General features: G+C 44.5%; 4 protein-coding genes and 1 long non-coding RNA gene across 5 annotated transcripts in view; 3 read left to right on the forward strand and 2 right to left on the reverse strand.

The window, feature by feature from the left end:
- Positions 1-289: 289 nt before the first annotated feature.
- On the forward strand, positions 290-4,127 carry LOC120870477. Its single transcript, XR_005722780.1, has 2 exons — positions 290-948; positions 3,855-4,127. It is a non-coding gene; the product is annotated as an uncharacterized LOC120870477 (long non-coding RNA).
- A 4,098-nt stretch (positions 4,128-8,225) lies between these two features.
- H1-1 (H1.1 linker histone, cluster member) lies at positions 8,226-9,236 on the reverse strand. Its single transcript, XM_040250065.1, has one exon. It carries the CDS (start codon positions 9,182-9,184, stop codon positions 8,534-8,536), a length of 651 nt encoding a protein of 216 aa, XP_040105999.1. The 5' UTR covers positions 9,185-9,236; the 3' UTR covers positions 8,226-8,533.
- Positions 9,237-11,796: 2,560 nt separating this feature from the next.
- Positions 11,797-12,622, forward strand: LOC120870417 (histone H3.1). Its single transcript, XM_040250081.1, has one exon. The coding sequence runs from the start codon at positions 11,836-11,838 to the stop codon at positions 12,244-12,246; it is 411 nt and encodes a 136-aa protein (XP_040106015.1). The 5' UTR covers positions 11,797-11,835; the 3' UTR covers positions 12,247-12,622.
- A 280-nt stretch (positions 12,623-12,902) lies between these two features.
- The window catches only part of LOC120870473, a 60,879-nt gene continuing 50,653 nt past the window's right edge, over positions 12,903-23,128 (forward strand). Inside the window, exons 1-2 of the mRNA XM_040250138.1 lie at positions 12,903-13,265; positions 21,005-21,023. Coding sequence (XP_040106072.1) covers positions 12,983-13,265; positions 21,005-21,023 — 302 coding nt within the window. The 5' untranslated portion in view covers positions 12,903-12,982. The remainder of the gene's footprint in view (positions 13,266-21,004; positions 21,024-23,128) is intronic.
- LOC120870458 (histone H4) lies at positions 15,738-17,096 on the reverse strand. Its single transcript, XM_040250120.1, has one exon. It carries the CDS (start codon positions 17,062-17,064, stop codon positions 16,753-16,755), a length of 312 nt encoding a protein of 103 aa, XP_040106054.1. The 5' UTR covers positions 17,065-17,096; the 3' UTR covers positions 15,738-16,752.

The raw sequence follows: 23,128 nt of genomic DNA on the forward strand, positions 1-23,128 counted from the left end.
CTCCAGATGCGGGTCCTGGGAGAAAGGAGGGGTTCAAGGTCTCGCCCCAACTCGGGCCATGTGTGTCCTCCCCCCCAGCTAAAGCAGGGCGGGCAGCAGGACCCGTGAGGGTGCCCTTACGCTGCGGCCTGCGTTTCACATTTTCTGGTGGCCGGCCGCTGTATGGAGTCCAGGACTCCGCGAATTCCGCGAACTGGTGGGGGCTGTTCTATGAGGATGAGGAGAGGAGGGGGGTTTAAGTTACATATCCTTTCCCTGCCACTGTCCGTGGTAAGTGTTTCAGGTAAGTTCTGAAAGGACAAGGTCACGAGTTTATTTCTTAAAAAACTGTTTTTCATGTTCTGTTTGTTGGTAAGGACGAGACTCGTCTCTCCTCATTTGTGATTCTTACACCCGAAATTCGGTTGTTCACGAGACGCGCGCTCACAGAGCAGCAAGTAGGCAGCCGCTGAGAAGACAAGTCCATCGAGTCGCGTCCGCCACAGACCTAAGGCGAGGAAATCTCGCGAGGCCGGATTCCAGCGTCACCAGCTTTAAGCAACGCAGCTCAGAGCCAGGGCCCGCGCGCCGCTTGGGGTCCCGACCTTCGCTCACCGCAGAAGCCCCGCCCACAAAACTGGCCCCGCCCCGGCCGCCGCGAGTACTGTTACCGCCCCCGCTCCCCCTGCTACTGCCTTTACAAGCCCTATGTGTACCCCACGCATAACTTGTTTCTCGGCTTCTCTGATTGGCCAGCATTCTTGGCGCAGACCCAGCATCTTTTCACTCTGCGTCCCTGGTCAAAGTGAGGGTCTGAGGCTGGAATGCAGCAAGCATCTTGGGGATCTCTGCTGATTCTTTTTTCATTTCTCTCTGAGGGCGAGAACTCTGGGAAAGGAACTGATGCAGGTGGACTCTTCAGGTGACGAAGATGGAAACCCCAGGTCTGCCAGCAAGAAAAGAGGCAGGGTGAGTAAAGACAGTCCTAGGGTGGGGTGGCAGGAGGGCGAGGGTGAGGCTGGTGTGGATTCCATGAACCTGCAGTTCCTTCTAGCCGCGCTTTGTAGTTACTGTTTTGTTTTGTTTTCCTGTGAAAGACTTCAAATAGAAAAGTACAAAAAATAAGTAGTGGGAATCTGCGTATCCAACCCCCAGATTTTTAAAAGCTAACATTTGACTTACTGCTTCAGATTGTTTTTAGAGAAATAAAAAGGTGACACGCTGAGGGAAGAACACCACCTATCTCTCTTAGTGGTATCCCTGCTTCTGAAGATAGGTTCTATTCTCCTAGTAACTGCTTTTGTTAAAAATATCAAAAAGTATTTTCCCTAAGATTAGATGGATATGACATAATTTCCATGAATTTTTAAGGTCAAGCAAAGCAATGTCCAGCACTCCCTGGTGTCCTTGGGTGTTCCCTTGTGACTCAGCTGGTAAAGAATCTGCCTACAATTCGGGAGACCTGGGTTCGATCCCTGGGTTGTGAAGATACTCTCGAGAAGGGAAAGGCTGCCCACTCCGGTATTCTGGCCTGGAGAATTCCACGGAAGTCCATGGGGTCGCAAAGAGTCACACGATTGAGTGACTTTAATTTTCACTAAAGCAATATTAAATGCTGTCTTGCTGCACTGACCTTTTATATCTAAACTTCTGTCCCTTGCTTTTTTCCCCACGTGGTATTGATTTTATCTATGTAGACGCACACAGTGTAGTCCACCCCATTGAAAGAATAAATCATAATGTGCTCCAGTGTCCCTCTGTTGAAGAACATTTAGGTTGTATACTTCCACAGTGTGGAGAACTGGCAGACTCTGCTATTGTGATCTCATGCTGTTTCTAAGATGTTTCCCAAAGACCTTTCCTTGTTGCTGTATGTCTAATTTTTCTAAATCCTGTCTAATCCTAGTACTCCTCCCTCAGGTGTGTGCATCTCTCCCTCTCCTCCCTCCCATCCAGTTTACCTTTTCACCCTCCCAGTGGTTCAGTTCAGTCACTCAGTCGTGTCTGACTCTTTGCGACCCCATGAATCGCAGTATGCCAAGCCTCCCTGTCTATCACCAACTCCGGCGTTCACTCAGACTTGCATGCATCGAGTCAGTGATACCATCCAGCCATCTCATCCTCTGTCGTCCCCCTCTTCTCCTGCCCCCAATCCCTCCCAGCATCAGAGTCTTTTCCAATGAGTCAACTCTTTGCATGAGGTGGCCAAAGTACGCCCAGTGGTAGACTTTCAGATTCCAACAGTTACTCTTAATAAGTGCTGCCAGGTACTCTGATGTGGCATAGTGAGAGATAGGATATATCAATATGATGTCACCTAGGATTCAAGTAGCATAGTCCTTAACCTCAGGGTTTCCCTGGTGACTCAGATGGTAAAGAATCTGCCTGCAATGCAGGAGACCTGGGTTTAATCCCTGAGTCAGGAAGATCCTCTGGAGAAGGGAATGTCAACCCACTCCACTCCAGTATTCTTGCCTGGAGTATCCCATGGATAGAGGAGCCTGGCGGGCTACAGTCCATGGGGTTGCAAAGAATCAGATACAATGATCGACAAAATCTAGAGAGAGCTAACTCTAGCTGCTCATCAGGAACCCAGTTTATACCAGGTGGTTCAAGTTGGAGATCCCATTTGTATGAAGGCCCAGGGTATGTGCTGGGGTGGGGAGGGAGAGAAGGGAGAATCTAGAAGGCCTGTTCTCCAGCTCGTCCCATTTACTTGTTTCAGTAAGTGTAGTCTTACCATTAAGTATTGATCTTTTTAGTTTTATTTGTCTAGCCAGTATTTTCTTTTGAAATTAAAGTGTTCACTAAAGTTTAACATATGTTTATATCCCCATATTCATGATTGAGTTTATCTGATAGCTTTTCCCTGATAGAGAAGCTGATAAATGAGGACAATGTGAAATAACCAGAATAATGGAACTTGGAAAGTTGAAGGGTAGCTTTTGTTAAGGAGGGCAGCTTTTAAAACCATAGGCTAAAATAAAATTTAGAGGTTGTTTTTAATTTTAATTGATCATGCCACTGTTTGTCCCCTTTTTTAGTATATAATAATGAGTTGATTATACAATTCTTAATGTTGTATTGTGCTTAATTATCCTAAAAATAATTGTCACCCCCATTCCAGCCAATAATATAAAAAATCAACTTTATTGAAGGATAACTTATACACAGTAAAATGCACCTGTATTAATTATATGTCAATGAGTTTTATAGACCAGTATGTGTAGTTACCACCTTAATCAAGACACAGAACATTTCCATCAACTTAGATAGTTCCCCTGTGCCTCTTTGTAGGCAATTCCCTGGGCTATATATCAACTTGGAGAGAATTAACATCTTGATGATTTTAAGCCTTGATTAGGGTGGTGGTAAATGCAAATGTACATTTGTCAAAACTCATCAAGCTGTACATTTAAATTCTGTGTAGTTTACTGTATAAAAAGGATTTCAATGAAATAAAAAATAAAGATCAAAATAAAAATTACCTCAGCTACTACCTCTTATTATTGACATGATTCATAATCATCAGAATCATTTGGCTTGTACATCTTTTTATCTTTTTGAGGTGCTGCACTGGTTCATTAGTTTCTTAAATATCTCAAAACCAACCAATGGATGCTGGCCTCTGTGATGTGCCAGGATGAGGAGAAGGGTCACAGCCAGACAATGAGAATCAGCAAAGCACCTGTGTCAGAGATTTTTTAAATTTTTGTTAAGCTCGGTCCCTTTCCTCTTCTTCCTGGATTCACAGTTAGACTCCTGCTAGGCTCTTCTTGTCAAATGACTGAATACTAGTTTGTAGAAGGTAGGCAAAAGTGGTGTGTACCACTTCAGAACTGCCAGTTATGGTTCTCCATCTTTTTTCTCTTTAGAGTCCATGGGTCAGAGACTATCCCCAGGGCATCCTTGGAGCCATGACCTGAAGAGAGACAAGCCACAGACTGGAAGGAGCTACCTTTGCATCACCACTGGAGAACAGTCACCCCCAAGGGATTTGGAGAGAAGTCTTCTCTAATACCCACTTTTAAGTCCCAGTTGTATCTTCTTTTATTCTCCCAGCACTCAGTGTGGTTGAGGGAAAATTCTAGATTTCCCATAATATCTTGGTCATGAAAGTGAAATGAAAGTTACTCTGTCATGTCTGACTCTTTGTGACCCCGTGGAGTGTAGCCAGCCAGGCTCCTCTGTCCATTGGAATTCTTCAGGCAAGAATACTGGAGTGGATAGCCATTCCCTTCTCCAGGGGATCTTCCTGATCCAGGGATCAAACCTGGGTCTCCTGCATTGCAGGCAGATTCTTTACTGCCTGAGCCACCAGGGAAAAGGTCTTTATGTATATGCAACGCAAAGCAGATCAGGACCAGGAGAGCAGGCTGAGAGCTGTAAGACTCCACAGGGTAAGGGAGACCTTGTAGAAATGCAGAGCAGTGGTGCAGAGGTGAGCACTGGCATCAGGATGGGTCTTTGGGGCATGCCAGCATCCACCAGAGACCGGAAGGACTATTTAGAGAAATTGATAAAAAAAAACTTTAGGTTACTTACTCCTGTCGCAAAGGGTTGGGCTTAGAATGATGGGTAAATCAGGCATTAACATCTCCATTTTACTAACGAAGAAATTAAGTTTTATAGAGAATAAGAGTGTTTGTTTTTGTACCTGTTACAGTACTTAGTTCATAGTAGATATACAGTAAATATTTGTTGAGGGAATTCCCTAGTGATCCAGTGGTTAGGACTCTATGCTTTCACTACCTTGGGCCTGGGTTAGATTCCTGGTCAGAGAACTAAGATCCAGCAAGCCAATAAATATATAAATAAGTAAATAAATAGATAAATATTTGTTGAATGAGTGAATGATTCTCTAGTCTAAGACCTTTAATGGTTATGCCTCCTACCAAGAATTGAGAACTTGCCTAGCTGGTAGTATATAGAGGGGTAGGGGACTGGGAAGGACAGGTACCTTGTAGTTGGGTACAGAATGTGTGTGCTCTCTGGTGTCCCCTTGGCCCTACCACTCCCCATTGCCTTAGGACTCATTCCATTTACACATTAATGTCATCAGTCTCCCATGGGCTTTAGTTGTGTGGAATCTCTTCCTATACTTCTGGAGTTGTCCCCACCCCTATCAGTTTGCCCTCTCCCATCTCCTTCCCATTGCCTCTCCCGCCTCTCCCTCCCATCCTGCCATATCTATCCACATATGTCTTCTGTATTTTTTTTTAATGTTATAAGCATAAATCCTTAGGCAGCTGTGCATAATATGATGCAGCTGGAGCCCTAAGCAAAGAACGGAGTTGTGACAGATACACCTTCTACAAGTCTATGTTACACATAATAAGATATATAAATATTGTAAGGGCCCCTGTGGCTCAGATGGTAAAGAATCTGCCTGAAGTACAGGAGACTCAGGTTCGATCCCTGGATCGAGAAGATCCCTCGGAGAAGGGAATTGCAACCTACTCCAGTATTATTGCCTAGAGAATACCAATGGACAGAGGAGCCTGGTGGGCTACAATTCATGGGATTGCAAAGAGTTGGACATGATTGAGCGACCAACAGATCACATCAAATATTATTGTACCCTGTGGTTATTAGGCAAACACAATAAGCAGTGCTTAAAAATTATAATGTAACCCTTATAAACATGTCAAATTTTATAGTTATTGTGTGTTTACTAGCTGCTATTAACTACCTGGGCATCTTGCATGAGTTAATTTTACTGTATTTTCTTATCTCCTGCAGGAAGGGTTGGAAGGCATTGTCTTTAAGGAGCTTTAAAGGTCCATATCCAAGGCTCTATGACTGTATGATTACTATTTGGACAGATAAAAGCTAAAGCAAGGGAAGCAGGGAGTCATACAGTTGCAGGGTGAAAGTTGCGTGATGACTGGGCAGAGGTCTCCCAGAAACATCTGGGACCACTGAGACCCATTCCTCTGGAAATCTTGAGACCAGATAATTGGATGAAGCTTTACATCCCCATCCTATTCCTTTCTGGTTACTGTCCAAACTGTCACCTCCTGGTTATGATCCTCCCCACAGTCTGCTTGTTATTCTCTCCACTGGGACCCCAGGATCAAAGGATGACATCCCTGATACATACGTCACAGTACTTACACAGTGCCTGTGGGTCCATGAGGTGTGGGAAAGAAATTCTGGCGGCATCCCTTCCTGCAGGGCTCAGGCCTTCTCTGATGAAGGTTGCTTTTTGAGGAGGTCTCTCCTGGAATTTCTGCTGGGTTGGGGAGCCAATCCCCTCCCCATGCTCCGCCTTAGCAAACAGATTTCTCCTCCCTCCTCATTTCCGTTTTGCCACCATATCAGACCTTGCTTTTACCGAGGACTTTTGCCCTTTTTATAGAGAAAACCAAAGGCATGGGTAGGAACTCCAGTCAGATTTATGTATTGTTATGTCTTGCTGAAATATGGGAGATAAAATAATGAAGTTTTGGCCTTAACTGGGTTTTGTTTTAGTAGCTGGAAGACAGAGAAACATGATTAGTAAGCTTTCTACTAGCCATCACCTTTGTAATTCATGCAATAATCCAAACTATATGTTCAGTTCAGTTACTTAGTCATGTCCACCTCTGTGACCCCATGGACTGCAGCACACCAGGCCTCCCTGTCCATCACCAACTCCTGGAGTTTACTCACACTCATGTTCATTGAGTCGGTAATGCCATCCAACTGTCTCATCCTCTGTCGTCCCTTTCTCCTTCCGCCTTCAATCTTTCCCAGCATCAGGGGCTTTTCAAATGAGTCAGCTCTTCGCATCAGGTGGCCAAAGTATTGGAGTTTCAGCTTCAACATCAGTCCTTCCAATGTATATTCAGGATTGATTTCCTTTAGGATGGACTGGTCGTATCTCCTTGCATTCCAAGGAACTCTCAAGAGTCTTCTCCAACACCACAATTCAAAAGCATTCATTCTTCGGTGCTCAGCTTTCTTTATAGTCCAACTCTCACATCCATAAATGACTACTGGAAAAAATCATAGCCTTGACTAGACGGACCTTTGTAGGCAAAGTGATGTCTCTGCTTTTTAATATGCTGTCTAAGTTACAAACCTTCAAATCAGTTGAAACTTAAATGTGTCCTATCTGATAACAAGTGTAATAACACATTTAAAGTTTTTAAATTAGGATTTGATAGAAAATGTTAAATAAATTTGATACAAAAGTAAATATAGTTCTTTTTGTCCTAGTAAAAAAAATTTTTTTTTAATGGGTAACCCTGTTTCTAGTCACTTAGAAGTAGGGAACATGATGGTTATTAAAGGCCTCCAATTTCCACCTTCTCTGTTGTCAGCCTGCCATCAGCCAGAGGCCTCCCTCTGCTGGACAACTCTGGGAACACAAGATCCTCATTCCATAATTTCTTCTCTCCTTGTTCTAGTTGAATACATCCCCTGGCGTCCTCTTGAAGGTGCTCTTGAAGTCCTGCACCCTGACATTTTAATATCACCTTTGTTTCACTTGAATTCTAGAAGTATCAGCTTGTTGTCTTTAGGAAGGCCCCCTTTAGCTGCAAATCTCTTTCTGAAGTGAAGTGAAGTCGCTCAGTCGTGTCCGACTCTGCAACCCCATGGACTGTAGCCTACCAGGCTCCTCCCTCCGTGGGATTCTCCAGGCAAGAGTACTGGAGTGGGTTGCCAGTTCCTTCTCCAGGGGATCTTCCCGATCCAGGGATCGAACCCGGGTCTCCCGCATTCCAGGCAGACGCTTTAACCTCTGAGCCACCAAGGTCATGAAGAATCAGACATGACTGAGCATCTTCACTTTAACTTTTCACCTTCATGCACTGGAGAAGGAAATGGCAACCTACTCCAGTGTTCTTGCCTGGAGAATCCCAGGGACTGGGGAGCCTGGTGGGCTGCCGTCTATGGGGTCGCAGAGTCGGACACGACTGAAGCGATTTAGCAGCAACAGGCACAGAGTGGAAATTTCAAATATTATCCAATCTGGGCAGTTCTGACTCCAGGAACAGAGAAATCCGGTAAGAGCTTTTGGGCTTTAGCTCTCAAATTCCAGGTCAGCCAAGTTCTCCTGAGCCTGGCGGGAAACTAGCTGACAACCTGCAAATGGTCCCTGGGTAAGTCGGCCGAGCCTCCATGGCGCAGCCTGAGGCTTGCGAGGCCTACCCGGTGAACTCGAAGACACCAATCTGAGCGCCGGATCAGCCGGCGGATCACCGTCGTTCCCAAGGTTACCTTAAAAGCATTTCAGAGCCAAAGCCAACTTGGCGATAGCAGTATGGCCCAAGAACCTATGTCCCAGCTTGTTCCTGACATACAACTGCAAATGGAAGCTTCAGGTTAAAACGGGACTAGGGAAATAGTTTGAGGCCCAAAACACCAGCTTCTAACCCCACAGCGTGAGTTTAACTTAGCCTCAAAAAGATTCTGATGTAGAGCTAAGAATGGCTTGCACACATTGTATTTGCACGAGGGCAAAAAAAAAAAAAAGTTGCGTGGTAATAAAGCTCTTTCCCTGAAATAAGTTGGTGGCTCTTAAAAGAGCCGTTGGTTTATTGGAAGCAGCTTCCAACCGGAACTCTTACTTCTTCTTGGGTGCTGTCTTCTTGGGTTTGGCAGCGGTCTTTGGCTTGGTTACCTTCACTTTGGCCCCTTTGGGTTTCACAGCCTTGGCCTTGGCAGGGCTCTTGGCTACTTTTTTAGGCTTCACAGCCTTAGGCTTCTTAGGACTCTTTGAGGACTTCTTTGTCAACACAGGCTTTTTAGCCTTTTTTGGAGTCTTGACACCTTTTTTAGCAGCAGCTGCCCCAGTGGCCTTCTTGGGCTTCTTAGAAGCGCTTGTTTTCTTGGTTTTCGTTGCCACCTTTGTGGGCTTGGCATCCACGGAGGCTACTTTCTTGTTTAGCTTGAAAGAACCTGAAGCGCCAGTGCCCTTGGTCTGCACCAGGGTGCCTTTGCTCACTAGGCTCTTAAGACCCAGCTTGATGCGGCTGTTGTTCTTTTCTACATCGTAGCCAGCGGCCGCTAGCGCCTTCTTCAGCGCGGCCAGGGATACACCGCTGCGCTCCTTGGAGGAGGAAACGGCTTGCACAATCAGCTCCGAAACTGAAGGGCCCGCTGGTTTTTTCTTGGCGGCTGCTGCAGCCTTCGCAGGCTTCTTCGCCTTCTTACCAGCTGAAGGTTTCTCAGGAGGAGTGGAAGCGGCTGGAGCAGGGAGCGCGACTTCGGACATGGCGGAAGTAAGGAAAAACTAACTAAACCGCTAGACCCAAGGAGGCAGTAAGACGCGGGTCGCTCTAACGCGCGATATTTATAGGGCGGGGCCGTGCTGTGATTGGTGAGCGCTGGCGCCCGCCCCCGGCACCCTAGCGACCCCTGCCCTCCCGACTGGGTCTCGCAAGGCAGCCGCCAGCGGCTGGGACCTATAGTCCTGCTTTCCTACCGCTTGCCCCGAGGCACCCAGACAGCATCCTTTTCCAACCCTCACCCCTCACGCCCAGTGGAGACGGAAATAATCCACTCCGCAGGGAAGGGTCCGGGCCATTTTTTAAATGAGGGTGCACCAGAGGGTACGACTTTTTTTAAAAAGTAGGTTTTGTTTTTTCTTTTGGGGGTGGGAGGAAGAGCTGTAAATAAGGCAATTGCGTAAGAATCCAAGGAGTTTCACCTGAAACCTTGCCTCTGGAAGCACTGCCAAGGGATATCAGTTTCTAATCTGCAGTCAATTCAAAAGGTTATATCTTTAATGACTGAAAGGGAGAGCGGAAAGCGAGAGTATGTAGGCCTGGTCTGCAGGTTTGGGAAAAGTTCTCATTAATGCCACTTCCTTTCCTGGCAACGCTGAGTATGTGTAGTAAAGACCTGAGACCCGGGTGCCCTTGGTCTGAACCAGGGTGCGTTTATTTGGGACAAAGAATTGTAGAAAACGAAAGAATTGGTTAACACTGCAATTGACAAGCTGCACCTGTGGAAAGCTTAGCCCGCAATTTCTGTAATTGCGACTTATTTCCACAGCGCAATGCACGTAACAAATGTTGGATCCACTTTCATCCTCATAACATATACCAAGCCGCAAACCTAGCACACGAAAGACATCAAGTAAGCTCTGGGTTGACTAAACTGGCATTGCACACAGGGAGGATGTGGGAGCAGGGGGAAAAGTTGCTTTAGTATGAAAATGAGAGAACACAACCCCAAGATAATATTTTAGGGCACTCTCCTTTTAACTTGTTTGTGGCTGTAAAAGCAGCAACAATGGTAAAACGACTTCACAATGCGAATCAGACTAACTACTGAGAGAATAAAACTCCCCTTTTACAACACTGTTCTGGGCAATCTCCTAGCAGTAGGGGGAATGAAGCAGTGCAGTGACAAGTCATTCCCGCGCCAGCGCCTGCGGTTTTCAAACAAGTCCGCACTGGTCTCAGTAACCCGAATTTCCCCCAGTAACCCTCAAAAAACCTAAGAGCTCGTTTCCGTCTTGTGGCCAATAATAAAAGGGTTCCAGACACAGGGAATGGCAACCCACTCCAGTAATCTTGCCTGGAGAATCCCAGGCACAGAGAACCCTGGCAGGCTACAGTCCGTGGGGTCGCATAGTCGGACACGACTGAGCGCTCATTGGTTCGGCCAGACATGAGAGTCGCCCATCTTTACCCTTTCTTAACTGTCGTTTTCTTGAGTCTGTATTTACAAAACCCATTACGTAATTTCTAATAACTTGGAAGAGATAACAATTAAGCTAGGCGTCTTAAAGGACAATTATAACACAGGTATACAATCTTCCTCCAAGAGGAAGGTTTCATAAATGAGCATTTTTGGAAAGACATAAACAAGCTTTTCCTATAGTAATAAATGCGGCATCTAATCAAAATTTTTTAAAAGGGAACTACTGCAACAATTTCTGGTTTAAAGAATGATTTATGCCGCCTGTGTCTAATGAAAGGGAAATGCTCCATGCAAATGAGAGATGCTATATATGCATTCTTACTGGCTAACAAGTAAAATGGACTCTACCAATCAAAAGGTAGAATCTGGATTACCGCTTTCATAAACGGTTCACATTTGGCTTTAAAAAAAATAAAATCAGTCACTGGCAGTAGTAAATTGTCTTCGTTTTGGTCCATAATCTATTTACTTAGTTTAGCCCATCGCCTGCTTCCCATGGCGAAATTCCTCTGATCCCTTGTGGCTGTCCCGCCGTTGTCTACCCGGCATTGCACCAGGCTTAGTGTATTCTAGACTTAAGAAAATACTAGTTTCAGAAAGCTCCAAATGTAAAGTCAGAGCATAAGAAAAAAGTGCCTTATTACAGAAAATACTTCTGGAAACGCTAGAGTGATTTTCTTTTCTTTCTTTCTTTCTTTTTTTTTTTTTTTTTTACTGTTTTTGTGGTTACATCTTGTAGGTTTCAAAGACGTTCCTTGGTCAGTTTAAGCTTTACAGAGGGATCTCTCTTTTTTTGTAAAATGGCTTTAGAAATTTCTAACCCGATATCGGGTTACCGACAAGGGAATGTACATCCCTCAATTCCCACACCACTCAGGGGACTAAGAAAACCTACATTACTGCAATATCAATGAAGTGAACATCTATTTTTCCGAAAAGGTAACGCCCAAAGCATTGCATTTACAGGAAAATCGTGTGTGGAAAAGAACAAAAGTTAAAAAAAAAAAATTGAAAAGAGCCGGGATAGAAGGAAGCGGCCAATTAAACCGCACGCTTTTTGGAAAGTTTAAAGCTAGACTAATCAGAACCTGTAACGTAATATTCAAACTTTTCTCCCGCCCAATCACTACCCCTTAGGTACTATAAATACCAGCAAACCTGCTGGGCGACTTATTTGAGCTAGTGTTAGGCATATCTGCTTCGTAGATACTTATCATGGCCCGTACAAAGCAAACTGCCCGTAAGTCCACTGGCGGCAAGGCGCCACGCAAGCAGTTAGCCACCAAGGCGGCTCGCAAGAGTGCACCGGCCACCGGCGGCGTAAAAAAGCCTCACCGGTACCGTCCTGGCACGGTGGCCCTGCGCGAGATCCGCCGCTACCAAAAGTCCACAGAGCTTCTTATCCGTAAACTGCCTTTTCAACGCCTTGTGCGTGAGATTGCCCAGGACTTCAAGACCGACTTGCGCTTTCAGAGTTCGGCGGTGATGGCACTGCAGGAGGCATGTGAAGCCTACCTGGTGGGTCTTTTCGAGGACACCAATTTGTGCGCTATTCACGCCAAGCGCGTTACCATCATGCCCAAGGACATCCAGCTAGCCCGTCGGATCCGCGGGGAGAGAGCATAAATTCCACTCAGATTTCAAGCAAAGGCTCTTTTCAGAGCCACCCACGTTTTCAAGTAAAACGGCTGTAAGATGAACCAACTACAGTAATTGAATATACTGCTTTGGTATGGAAGAACATGCATCAATAACACGGGTCATGGGTGCTTTTTTTTTTCCTAACATTCCCTGCATATGCGAACAAACTGACCCTTTGTGTTTAGTACTGTTATCTCATATCTTAATGAGCCATGGTTTCGGAGGCACGCAGAGTGATATTTGCAGAACGTTTTTTATAATAGGGCCTTTTGAACGTCAGGATAGTATAACCATTGTTACATTTCTATCTCTGATCTTGACATTTTTACGATTATGAAAAAATACTGATACTAAATTTTCTCCCTTTAAAGTATTTGTTCTACCTAGGATATTTGGGATATGTCTGCTCTAAGCCTGCTTCCTCTTAAGTATTTTAGTTAAAACAGTGTAGCCCCCCCAGCCAAGCAACCAAAGACTATTGGTCAAACTGAGCTCAGCCCTCCTAGTCAACCCGATCCGCCTCTGCCTTCCGGTCGTTCAATTCTTTTGGCGCCATTTCCCGGGGCTTGGAGGAGGGATTAAGGGCGGGCATTGATGGCGTCACACTTCCGGCTTGCAGCTTTCCGTGCCCTCTGTGGGGGGAGGGGCGGAGGGAGTAGGTATATAAGACTCGGTTCTCGGCTTACTAGTCAGTTGCTGTTGGTTTACTTCTTACAGAGCCATGTCTGGACGCGGCAAAGGTGGCAAAGGTCTGGGGAAAGGCGGCGCTAAGCGCCACCGCAAGGTTCTGCGCGATAATATCCAGGGCATCACCAAACCTGCTATCCGCCGCCTGGCTCGTCGTGGTGGTGTGAAGCGCATCTCCGGGCTCATCTATGAAGAGACCCGCGGAGTCCTGAAAGTGTTTCTGGAGAACGTGATCCGGGACGCGGTCACCTACACCGAGCATGCCAAGCGGAAGACAGTCACCGCTATGGACGTGGTCTACGCTCTCAAGCGCCAGGGCCGAACCCTCTACGGTTTTGGTGGTTAAGCTTTCCGATTAGCTCTCAGGAGTTTGACTTCAACCAAAGGCCCTTTTCAGGGCCACCCAACTACTCTTAAAAAAAAGCTGTAACTATTAGCCCAGAAAAATGTAGTGCTGCAGTTGAACATTAGCCCTAAATCAGAAAACATTGCGGGGTTTCATAATCTGTATATACGTATATTTGCTCTCATGCACTGGACAGCGGCGAAGATTTAATTCTTAAAAGTGGAAAAGAACTAAGGAAAACTTTATGTTGCCAAGCCTCACTCATGAGTGTCGGCCTGTCAGAACTGGTGATCTCTGCTTTTCCGCGGCGACCTAAATAGGGGGTGGGAAAACGGGAGAGAAAAGTCAAAACCCGGGTTTGGTAAATTGTTTTTTACGGGTTATGAGACGGAGACATCAGTCTTGTCATGTTCTGAGAACAGTACTGAAATTACCGCCACTAATGGGGTGATTTGTCTCGATTAAAAAAATAATCTGAAATGGTGTGCAAAACAAGCCTGATTCAGACCGCCGGGAAACCGAGGCATTTAGTTCAGAAGTTATGAAGAAAACGCGCTTCCCTGTAGGTGTCAACACAGCCCTCAGCAGTAAACCATACTTTTGCGTCCCATCACAGAGAAATGGAAATTAGGGTAATTGAAATATTCTCAAATAGACTGTAGTGATGGTTGTACAACTAAGTAAATATACTAAAATTTATTGTTTGTACACTAAAAAAAAAAGTTGAAATTTTATGGTATGTAGTTTATATCTCAGAAAAGCTTATTTATATATATATAATTTCCAGGCAGGGTAGCAGGAGATGAAGTTTGTAGGGTAGGCCTGTTGGTCTGTGAAGATGTTCTCTTGCTAAAAGTATGGCCTCCTTGGTCTATGCTTGGTCTGTAGTTGTAGCCACAGAAAGTTTTTAAGCAAGAAAATCTTTCGTACAATTATATGTTCCAGTAGCATATCAGCTGAAGGAATGTGAATTCACTCGAGGTTGGCTAGTAGGGAAACAGTATTCCCATCTGAAAGGTATTCACAAATGCCTCTATCACTGGATTCTTTTTTGTATCATTTTTTTTAGAGGGTCGGCTGATTTCAGCCTCAGTACGTTCTAGTGTTTCTCCTAGTTTTTTTTCAGTCTGTTTCCCACCTGATAACTGTCCTTCAAGACTTGGAGGGGAATGATATAATTACCTAACCTGCCTTAATTTAAACTGACAGTGGGGAGGGTTCAAAGCTGCCTTTTGGATGACTAGAGGAGCTAAAATGGGCCCGGTTGGGAGAATAATGTAATCCTGGTGCCCTCCAGGACATATGTGTTGATTTTGTGTAATGTGCCAGATATTGTTTAGGCATTGGGGTACACCAGTAAGCAAATTAGAATTTCCTGTCCTCCATTCAGATATGTAATAAAATATGCGGATACAGATTTCCTACACTGAAGGAAGTGTGGCTGCTCCATAGACCACCTTCTTTTATGGTTGGCCTTTTTTTAGTTCATAAGACTTGTAGATTGTATTATACTCATTTTAGTCATATCCACTACCTGGGTAAAAAGGTATGAACCTTTCTCAGACCTAACACTCCTGAAGTCCTTGTTCAGAACAAGACTCCTGCATCATTCCTAAGAGCCAGAGAAAACCTGTCATGCTGATTGATTCAGGCAGTGACAAGTCAAATAATTATCGATAGGGAATCAATCATGGCAGCACTATGATGGGCCTGAGGTTGGGAGAGGGCCTGTGTCCTTGTGTAGAACATTCATGCCTGCATTCACTGAACTCTGCCACGTGAAGACAGTAGGAAGACAGCAGGCTATGAAGTAGGAAATGGGTCCTCATCACACACCCGATCTGCCTGAATCTGCCTAACACCTTGATGCCGGACTTCAGTCTCCAGAACGCTGAGAAATATTTGTTGTTAAAGCACAGGGTCCACAGTATTTTTATTGTATCAGCCTGAACTAAGACACCATTTTATGGATATAGATATTTTATCTGGTCCATTTGGATGACAATTTATATTGCTTCCACTCATTTACAAACAACGTGCTGCTATAAAACATATTTAAGTTCTTAGTACTCTCATCCAGTTTGACCATTTATATGTTGATGAGTCTCCAATTTTTTTCTCTAGTCCAGAAGTCTCACCTGAAATTAAGAATCTCACTTTCTCAACTGCCTAGTCAGTATCTCCTCCAGGGGTCAGGAGACAGAATGACGAGGCAGCAGTGTTTCCTAGAGCAGTCATCAATACACATGTCTCAAACAAAAAATCGAGGAGGCTGATTATTCAGTCAGTCGGCTGGTTTATCAATTTGAAGACACATGTCAAAAAAACTTTTGTAACCATATTGTCATCTTTGAAAGTTTCATTTTAAAGTATAATTTACAGCAGAGTACAGAGAGAGACGAACTGGAATGAAGCTGAAAGTGCAAGAGAGCCACTTAAGATCACTTTACCACAAAGGAGGGAGGGTTTGCCTACAATCTCAAAGGCCCTGCTAGAGGCCTAAGGGTTCAGAACAGAATCGCTTAATATAGTAAATGGAAATTTACAAACTGCTTAGCCAGAGGCCTCCAGCCTGAGGATGAAAATCAGCAATGCCAAGGCACTTCAAAAACCAAGACCACTGGGTTTACGAGGGGTCACGGCACTCAGCATGATGGATGGCTCAAACTCTAAAAGTACCGGAGGCGGAGGTTTGGGGCACGACCCGGAGGACAAGGAGGTGGTGGGGCTGCAGAGATCAGAGCGCAGATCCTGGCGTCGCTCACTGCAAACACTAACACCCAGGGCTCTTTCCGGCAATGTATTTAATTCATCTGGCTTGTCAGCGACCAGCAGCACCCCGGCAGTTTCTGGCAATTTGCACAAATATTTATTAAATACTTTGGGCTTCCCAGGTGGCGCAGTGGGAAAGAAGCCGCCTGCCAATGCCGGAGACGCAAAAGACGCGGGTTCGATTCCTGAGTCGAGAAGATCCCCTGGAGTAGGCAATGGCAACCCACTCCAGTATTCTTGCCTGGAAAATTCAAAGGACAGAGGAGCCTGGCGAGCTCTGAGTCGGCCGCGACTGAGCACACACACATGTACACCCAGTTTTGCCTCTTCGACGAAAACTTTGGCCTGTAGTTGGTAGTCCTTTTACAGACGACTTGGGGGTAGGCAGGATCCCTCCCACGAGAGCGGGTGATGCTGGGCCTTGAAGTCCTCGCACCGGGGCTTCCGCCGCATACTAAGCCAAACAGAATCTTACTGCCCTCTTGACCGAAGGCACCGCTACTCTTCACATATGAACAAGGATTGGATGAATTTAAGTGTTATAGTAGAGAACCCGCACAGAAAAACTACTTTAGCATTAAAGGAGAATGCATTTCTCATCCAAGTACACACTGAGCACAGCCCTTTCCGAGAGGGAGTGGGCGGCCCTGAAAAGGGCCTTTAAAATAAACGTACTGGATGAAGCTTTAGCCGCCGAAACCATAGAGGGTGCGGCCCTGGCGTTTGAGCGCGTAGACCACGTCCATGGCGGTGACAGTTTTCCGTTTGGCGTGCTCCGTGTAGGTGACCGCGTCCCGGATTACATTTTCCAGAAATACCTTCAGCACCCCACGGGTCTCTTCGTAGATGAGCCCGGAGATGCGCTTCACACCACCACGACGAGCCAGACGACGGATGGCGGGCTTGGTGATACCCTGGATATTATCGCGCAGAACCTTGCGGTGGCGCTTAGCGCCTCCTTTCCCAAGGCCTTTGCCGCCTTTACCACGTCCGGACATGCTACCTGAACTGTTGAAAGCGTGTGAGGTACAGCAGTGGTATTACCGCTTGGTCGAGAGTAATTATAATCTGTAGTCGGACCTCATTGAGAACTGAACGCGCGGGCGGGAAAAGACGCTTTGAAACCACTCCCTTGGCTCCGCCCCTCTCTGGATCCAATGACTGTGAAAGGGAGAGAACCTTGTATAATGCATATGTTAAATTTTACTCTGGATTGTTTTGCTCCCTTTGGTCTTTGAATCTGAGTCTATTTATATTTTCGACTGAGAATTTTAGTAAGGGCTTATTATTATTATTGCAAATACGGTACTTTCTCATTCACGAGAAGGTGACTGTTAGTTGTGAATGGTAGCAGAATGTGACTCTCACCCTTCATATGCTACTTTTGAGCTTTTTTTTTTTTTTTTAATACCAGACATAGAGTAGAATTTACTTTTTGTGTGTGTGAGAATTTATTCTTTTGTAAGGGACACTTACACTTATAAAGGGAATTTCAATGAATGTCTTTCTCTCTGTACCAGGAAGATAGGATAACTGGATCACCAGAGAATCTCATCAATGAGAAGACCCTGGACTTAATTCTGTGTAATAACCTTACTCTTGTTTACTTTCCTGGTAAACTCTCATAACTAGCTCCCTCCTACTTCTTTTGTTTTTAGTTGAAGATATTTAAAGTGGGGTCTTGGACAAACTTGCAGAATTTTACTCAGTTTAGGTTAAAGCGTCGGCCTCCAGTGCGGGAGACCTGGGTTCGATCCCTGGGTTGGGAAGATCCCCTGGAGAAGGAAATGGCAATCCACTCCAGTATTCTTGCCTGGAGAATCCCATGGATGGAGAAGCCTAGTAGGTTACCGTCCACGGGGTCGCAAAGAGCTGGACACGACTGAGCGACTTCACCTAGGTATCTTTTATGCATATGTGAGGTTTAAATGTTATTAAATTGTTTTTCTCATGTTAACCTACCCTTTCAGCCAAGAATTTAGAAGGGTAGAAGGAAAGTTATTTTCCCTCTTCTATAAGTATGTTGATTATTTTGAGCTGTAGCAGAAAAACAGCAAATGCATAGATGATTTCTCTGAACTCCCATTATCTACCTAAAGACAGACAAAAAGAACTCAATAAATCCTTCCCCAAAGAGTTTCACTAACTAGGGAAGAGTGACACTTATTAGAGAAAAGGACACTTTTACCATGCCCACACAAACCTTGTCACAAACTATTGTCCATGAAAACGGTCAATCTGAGAAAGAAACTAGGACTTTATTAGAGCCAACCCGAGGAATATCACCTGGGAGACAGTCTTTCAGAAAGCTCTGAGGACTGTTCTGCTTGTTAGAGTTCAAAACATAGTATATTCTTAAGACAAAGAGTTATATCTTAACCGCATGTATAAGGTGAGTAGTGGGGCATTGCAGTCCCTTCCAGGATTGAGAAAGGAGTGTTATCTTCTAAGAAGGTACCTTGCTGGCACCAGGAGAAAATTGCTCTTTTCAGTCAAGCAGGTATTCATATGTCCTGTAAGGAGATTTGATCAATGTATTGCTATAATGTGCACAATGCACACTAAAGAGGGGTGTGGCCCCAATGAACAGAGAGAGAATTTTATGTCTATGAATTTTATTATCCTTCTTTAAACATAATTTATTTTATCACTATTGTTTCTCCCCATCTATTCTCTTAAGGATCCATTCATCTTTCCTAAAAATCATTTACTCACCCCTATTAGGCTTACACACCGCCTCTCACTCATTTTCCCTATTAAGATGGTATTTAAGTTGGAATTCTAAGCTATCTTTAGGAGTTACTCATTTTTCCCCAGATAACTCCCATGTATACATAAGGGCTACACGTTACTTCTGCTTGTTTTTCTCTTGTTAATCTTTTATTTCAGGGGTTCTCAGGTAAGAACTCAGAATGGTAGAGGGAAAAGTATTTAACTTTCCCTACAGGTTATGAGCTGTGTGACCATATAACCTTACCTTTGTTTTCTACATCTGTAAAACTGGGTAATGATAGTAATGATGGAACTCTAATAAGGATTTAATTTAGCCGTTGTAAACAAAATGTTAGAGATAGGCTGAGAGAAGTTGTGTATAAATGTGATTGTTTTCAATTGGTATTACTACTTAAAGAACCTATCTAGACTTGGCCACCTGATGCAAAGAACTGACTCCTTGGAAAAGACCCTGATGCTGAGAAAGATTGAAGGCAGGAGGAGAACGGGACAACAGAGGGTTAGATGGTTGGATGGCATCACTGACGCAATGGACATGAGTTTGAGTAGGCTCCGGGAATTGGTGATGGACAGGGAAGCCTGGTGTGCTCCAGTCCATGGGGCTGCAAAGAGTCAGACACAACTGAGCCACTGAACTGAACTGAGACTTGAAATATTACCCTGAAGTCTCATTTTTCCTTCCAACACAGTATCAGCCACAACCATATGTATATATTAGTGAGGACTTTTTTTAGAAAAAGCACAAAAGCTCCAGGAGTTGGTTATGGACAGGGAAGCCAGGCCTGCTGCAGTCCATGGGGTTGCAAAAAGTCAGACACGACTGAGTGAACTGAACTGACTGATGGCATCTAACAAAATACAATAAATCAGCTCATTCTGTTTTGGCATATGTGACATGTTAAATATGATGGTCCAAACATGTTCATTTGTGCCCTCTCCTAAGGTACATGGACAGTCTTAGGCTTCTAGATTTCCTGCAGCCAAGCCTGGGGTGCCTTTCAAATCTCCATACCAGCTTCCCACTGTTGTGTTAAATCTCCTGAAAACACTCATTGAGCAGTGACTCACATCTACTAGGACAACTGAAAAGGCTACCACTAAATTTGAAGTCTGAACAATTCACCCTGACCTTGACTTCCTCTTCCTCTTCTTTGATAGTCTTTATAACAAACCCAAATTTTAGACTCCAACAGCATTAGCTTAAACTTCAGCTTATGGTGTAACATCACTCTGTGCACCTGGGAAAGAAAAACTCTTTTTGACTGAAGATCTTGCAACAGTCATTCAAAAGATACAATCTATACATTAAATATCCCCATATTAGTCCAGCCCCACCTTAGTCACTCCCCTGATATAACAGATGCTTAAAGCAATGATATTAAAATGCCGGCACCACCCCACCCACCGTCCAAAGTGTTCAGTAAATCTTCTTCCACAAATTTGATTTTCTTGTTTAATTTTTAAATATCTGCTGAATTTTAACTTCTAAAATGAGCAGAATCTGTGCAAGTAATGCCAAATGAAAAAGTAGTAAAGCTAGCATTTGAACTCAGGTAAACTAGCATCGAAATGCTGCCGACTTGCAGAGTATACCCTAAACAGATTAACAAAGTTATGAATTCTAAAATGGCACTAACCTTTTTTTCCTAGATACTGCAGTTGTTTTCTTGAGGGGCTCAAGTAAATTAAAGACTTAAAGCCAAATTCGTGTTCCTTGGCTGGGGAGGAGAAAGAACAGCCATTGTCCACTCTCTATCAGACACTAAGACAGTAATGGACACATTTAAAATCCTTAGGTCAAGTGGTTAAAATCCTGAACAACTACAGCAAGTAATTGCTAGAAGAGACAAAAGCAATGGGGCAGGAAAAAGTGCAATTACGTGGAGTACTTACATGGAGTAGGTTTGTTATAGCAGCGTTACAGTAGATATTTGGCTCACGGCAAGAGAAAGCAACGTGCACCTGGAGTATCAGAAAAGACTTGATTTTACACTGATCTGGGGCTTCCCTGGTGGCTCAGATGGTAAAGAATCTGCCTGCAGTACAGGAGGCCCAGGTTCAACCCCTAGGTCAGGAAGATCTACCCTTGAAGGAAATGGCAACCCACTCCAGTATTCTTGCCTAGAAAATTCTGTGGACTGAGGAGCCTGGTGGGCTACCGTCCATGGGGTCGCAAAGAGTCGGACAAGACTGAGCAATTAATAGGCAGACAAGGCCCAGCGGAGTCACCTCCAAAGGCTGAGCACCCTACTCAGTGTTTGCTTGTCTTCTATACACACAAGCTATGGGGCGGGACAGAACTTCCATGAAACTGAGGTGTTTCTTAAGGGGTGCCAATCAAGGATGAGAATGCGTAAGGTATCTTGTGTTCTCAGGCAGGTCTGCAGTTTAAACTATCTTCTTTTGGTGCCATCTCTGGCAGTTGATTGATGCAATAAACAGGCCGAGTTACAAAAGCATTAAAATGCTAAACAGAGTGTTACATGGAAGATTTGCTGAATTTTCCTTCTCATTCCTTCCTGTTGATCCTCAAGCTGCTTTAGCCAACTTAGGGATCATCTGCCTTAACTACTCAACAGGGAACCCTAAGGGAACAGGGGTGAACAGGGGTGAACCGCTCTGGCTACTTCCTGTTGGAACAGGGATGTAGACTCTCCTCAGAGTTCCCCGCTGGAATCCTCTATTGTTGTATAGTGGTGAGTCCTCATCATCATTTGGAGCTTTATGGTTTCTAAGTGAGAAGAAATAAAATGTGTTATTGCATTGAGAATACAAGGACATAGCAAGAGGGCTAAAAGGAGCATCAGAACTGGGACCCATTAAGAGGCATATCTAAGTCCAGAGTGAACTGAAGGTTGAGGACAGCAAGTTGGATAACCAACTTCCTTTCCCTACCTGAGCCTTTAGGTCATCAATCAACTTAATATTTCTTTTGAGGACCCACAGGCTTTCTTCCTTAGCTGAGGTATTTACATAAAAGCCACAGGACTTGTTGAGCATGGGGCACAATCCCCCTTGTTGTGCTGTAATCATATCTAGTAGCCAACAGTTTTGTAGTACTACCTGAGCTAAGGAATCTAGGCTTTTTTGTTCTTCTATCACTGCCACTGTAGACTTCCAAGATTCTTGTATTAGCATGGTTAGCTGGAGTACTGATCTTTCTAGCAGGGGTATTCCTGCAAACCAGAAAAGTCCTCAAAATACAAGGTCCAACACCAGGTCTTTCCAGGATGGGGTTATCATGGGCACACCCTTCCCAGTCATTCTGTTTTACCCTGGGCTGAGGGTTTGCAGGTGATAATGCTTGCTCTAGAAAGGATCCTAGGTTCACAATGTTTCCAGAGACTGCCATTTCTTGCGAATTTTAGAACTGTAAACTTGGGATGGCAAATACCTTTCCATCGGCAGAGAAGGATTCCTCACAACCAGTTTCCACAAAGAAAATTAAACCCAGTTCCTAGTAGCAAGACACCGGTAGTGGGCCCTTGGATCCAGGCCTTAGTATAGGTAATTTGTATAAACAGGTCTCGGGATTTTATGAATGGGTCCCAACTGTCATATGCACTATGGCCCTTTGGTCTGTTGCTGGAGAAAAATTCATCTGCACAGAGTGCATTATATTTGGTCTCAGAGCTATCATGGGTATGGGATGGGCTTTGACACGCTATGTTTCGAAATATCAATTGAATCAGTGAAGGGGGCCCTTGACTAAGGTCCTGTTGTAATAGTAAGGATCCTGGGTCTTGGCCAATAGCAATACATTCTCCTGATCCTGGTACAGAACTGTTAACAAGTACAAAAGTCTCATTGTACCATTTAGTTGCATTTTTGGCTAAGCCTCCCTATGTAAAATTATGTCCCCTAAAGTCAGGTGTATAATAAATATACCTCGTAATCTTCATCACCAAAGGGTTCCCATTGTAAATCTGTTTGGTCAAAGGATAAGAGGTGTTATTTTTATTGGGTTCACAAAACCTACTTCTTCAACTTCTTCTAAGTATTTGTTTTGAAAACATAGAGATAAGTTCCCCTTTAGTACAGCCCCGTGGGTGGAAAGCTCTCCTACTCTCTCCTTGTTTCCAGTGAGGGCGAGGCCCACCTCCTACCCTCGTCCTCTTGTTACACAAAATGGAGGGGAAATATGCTTAGGGAAGGAGACAGATTAATGATGTCTTCCATGGAGGCTGGGTATGCCAGGAGGGCAACTGTCGGCTCTTCGTATTGTATGTCCTCTAGTAAACAAGCCTGACATTAGGTGCAATTTGCTAAGAGTGCCATCTGGGTCACCACTGGGATCCAAGGGTGAAAGAGTTTTCCATCACTCAGGTG

This window comes from Oryx dammah, unplaced genomic scaffold, assembly GCF_014754425.2.
Source record: "Oryx dammah isolate SB20612 unplaced genomic scaffold, SCBI_Odam_1.1 HiC_scaffold_11, whole genome shotgun sequence".
Lineage (NCBI taxonomy): Eukaryota > Metazoa > Chordata > Mammalia > Artiodactyla > Bovidae > Oryx > Oryx dammah.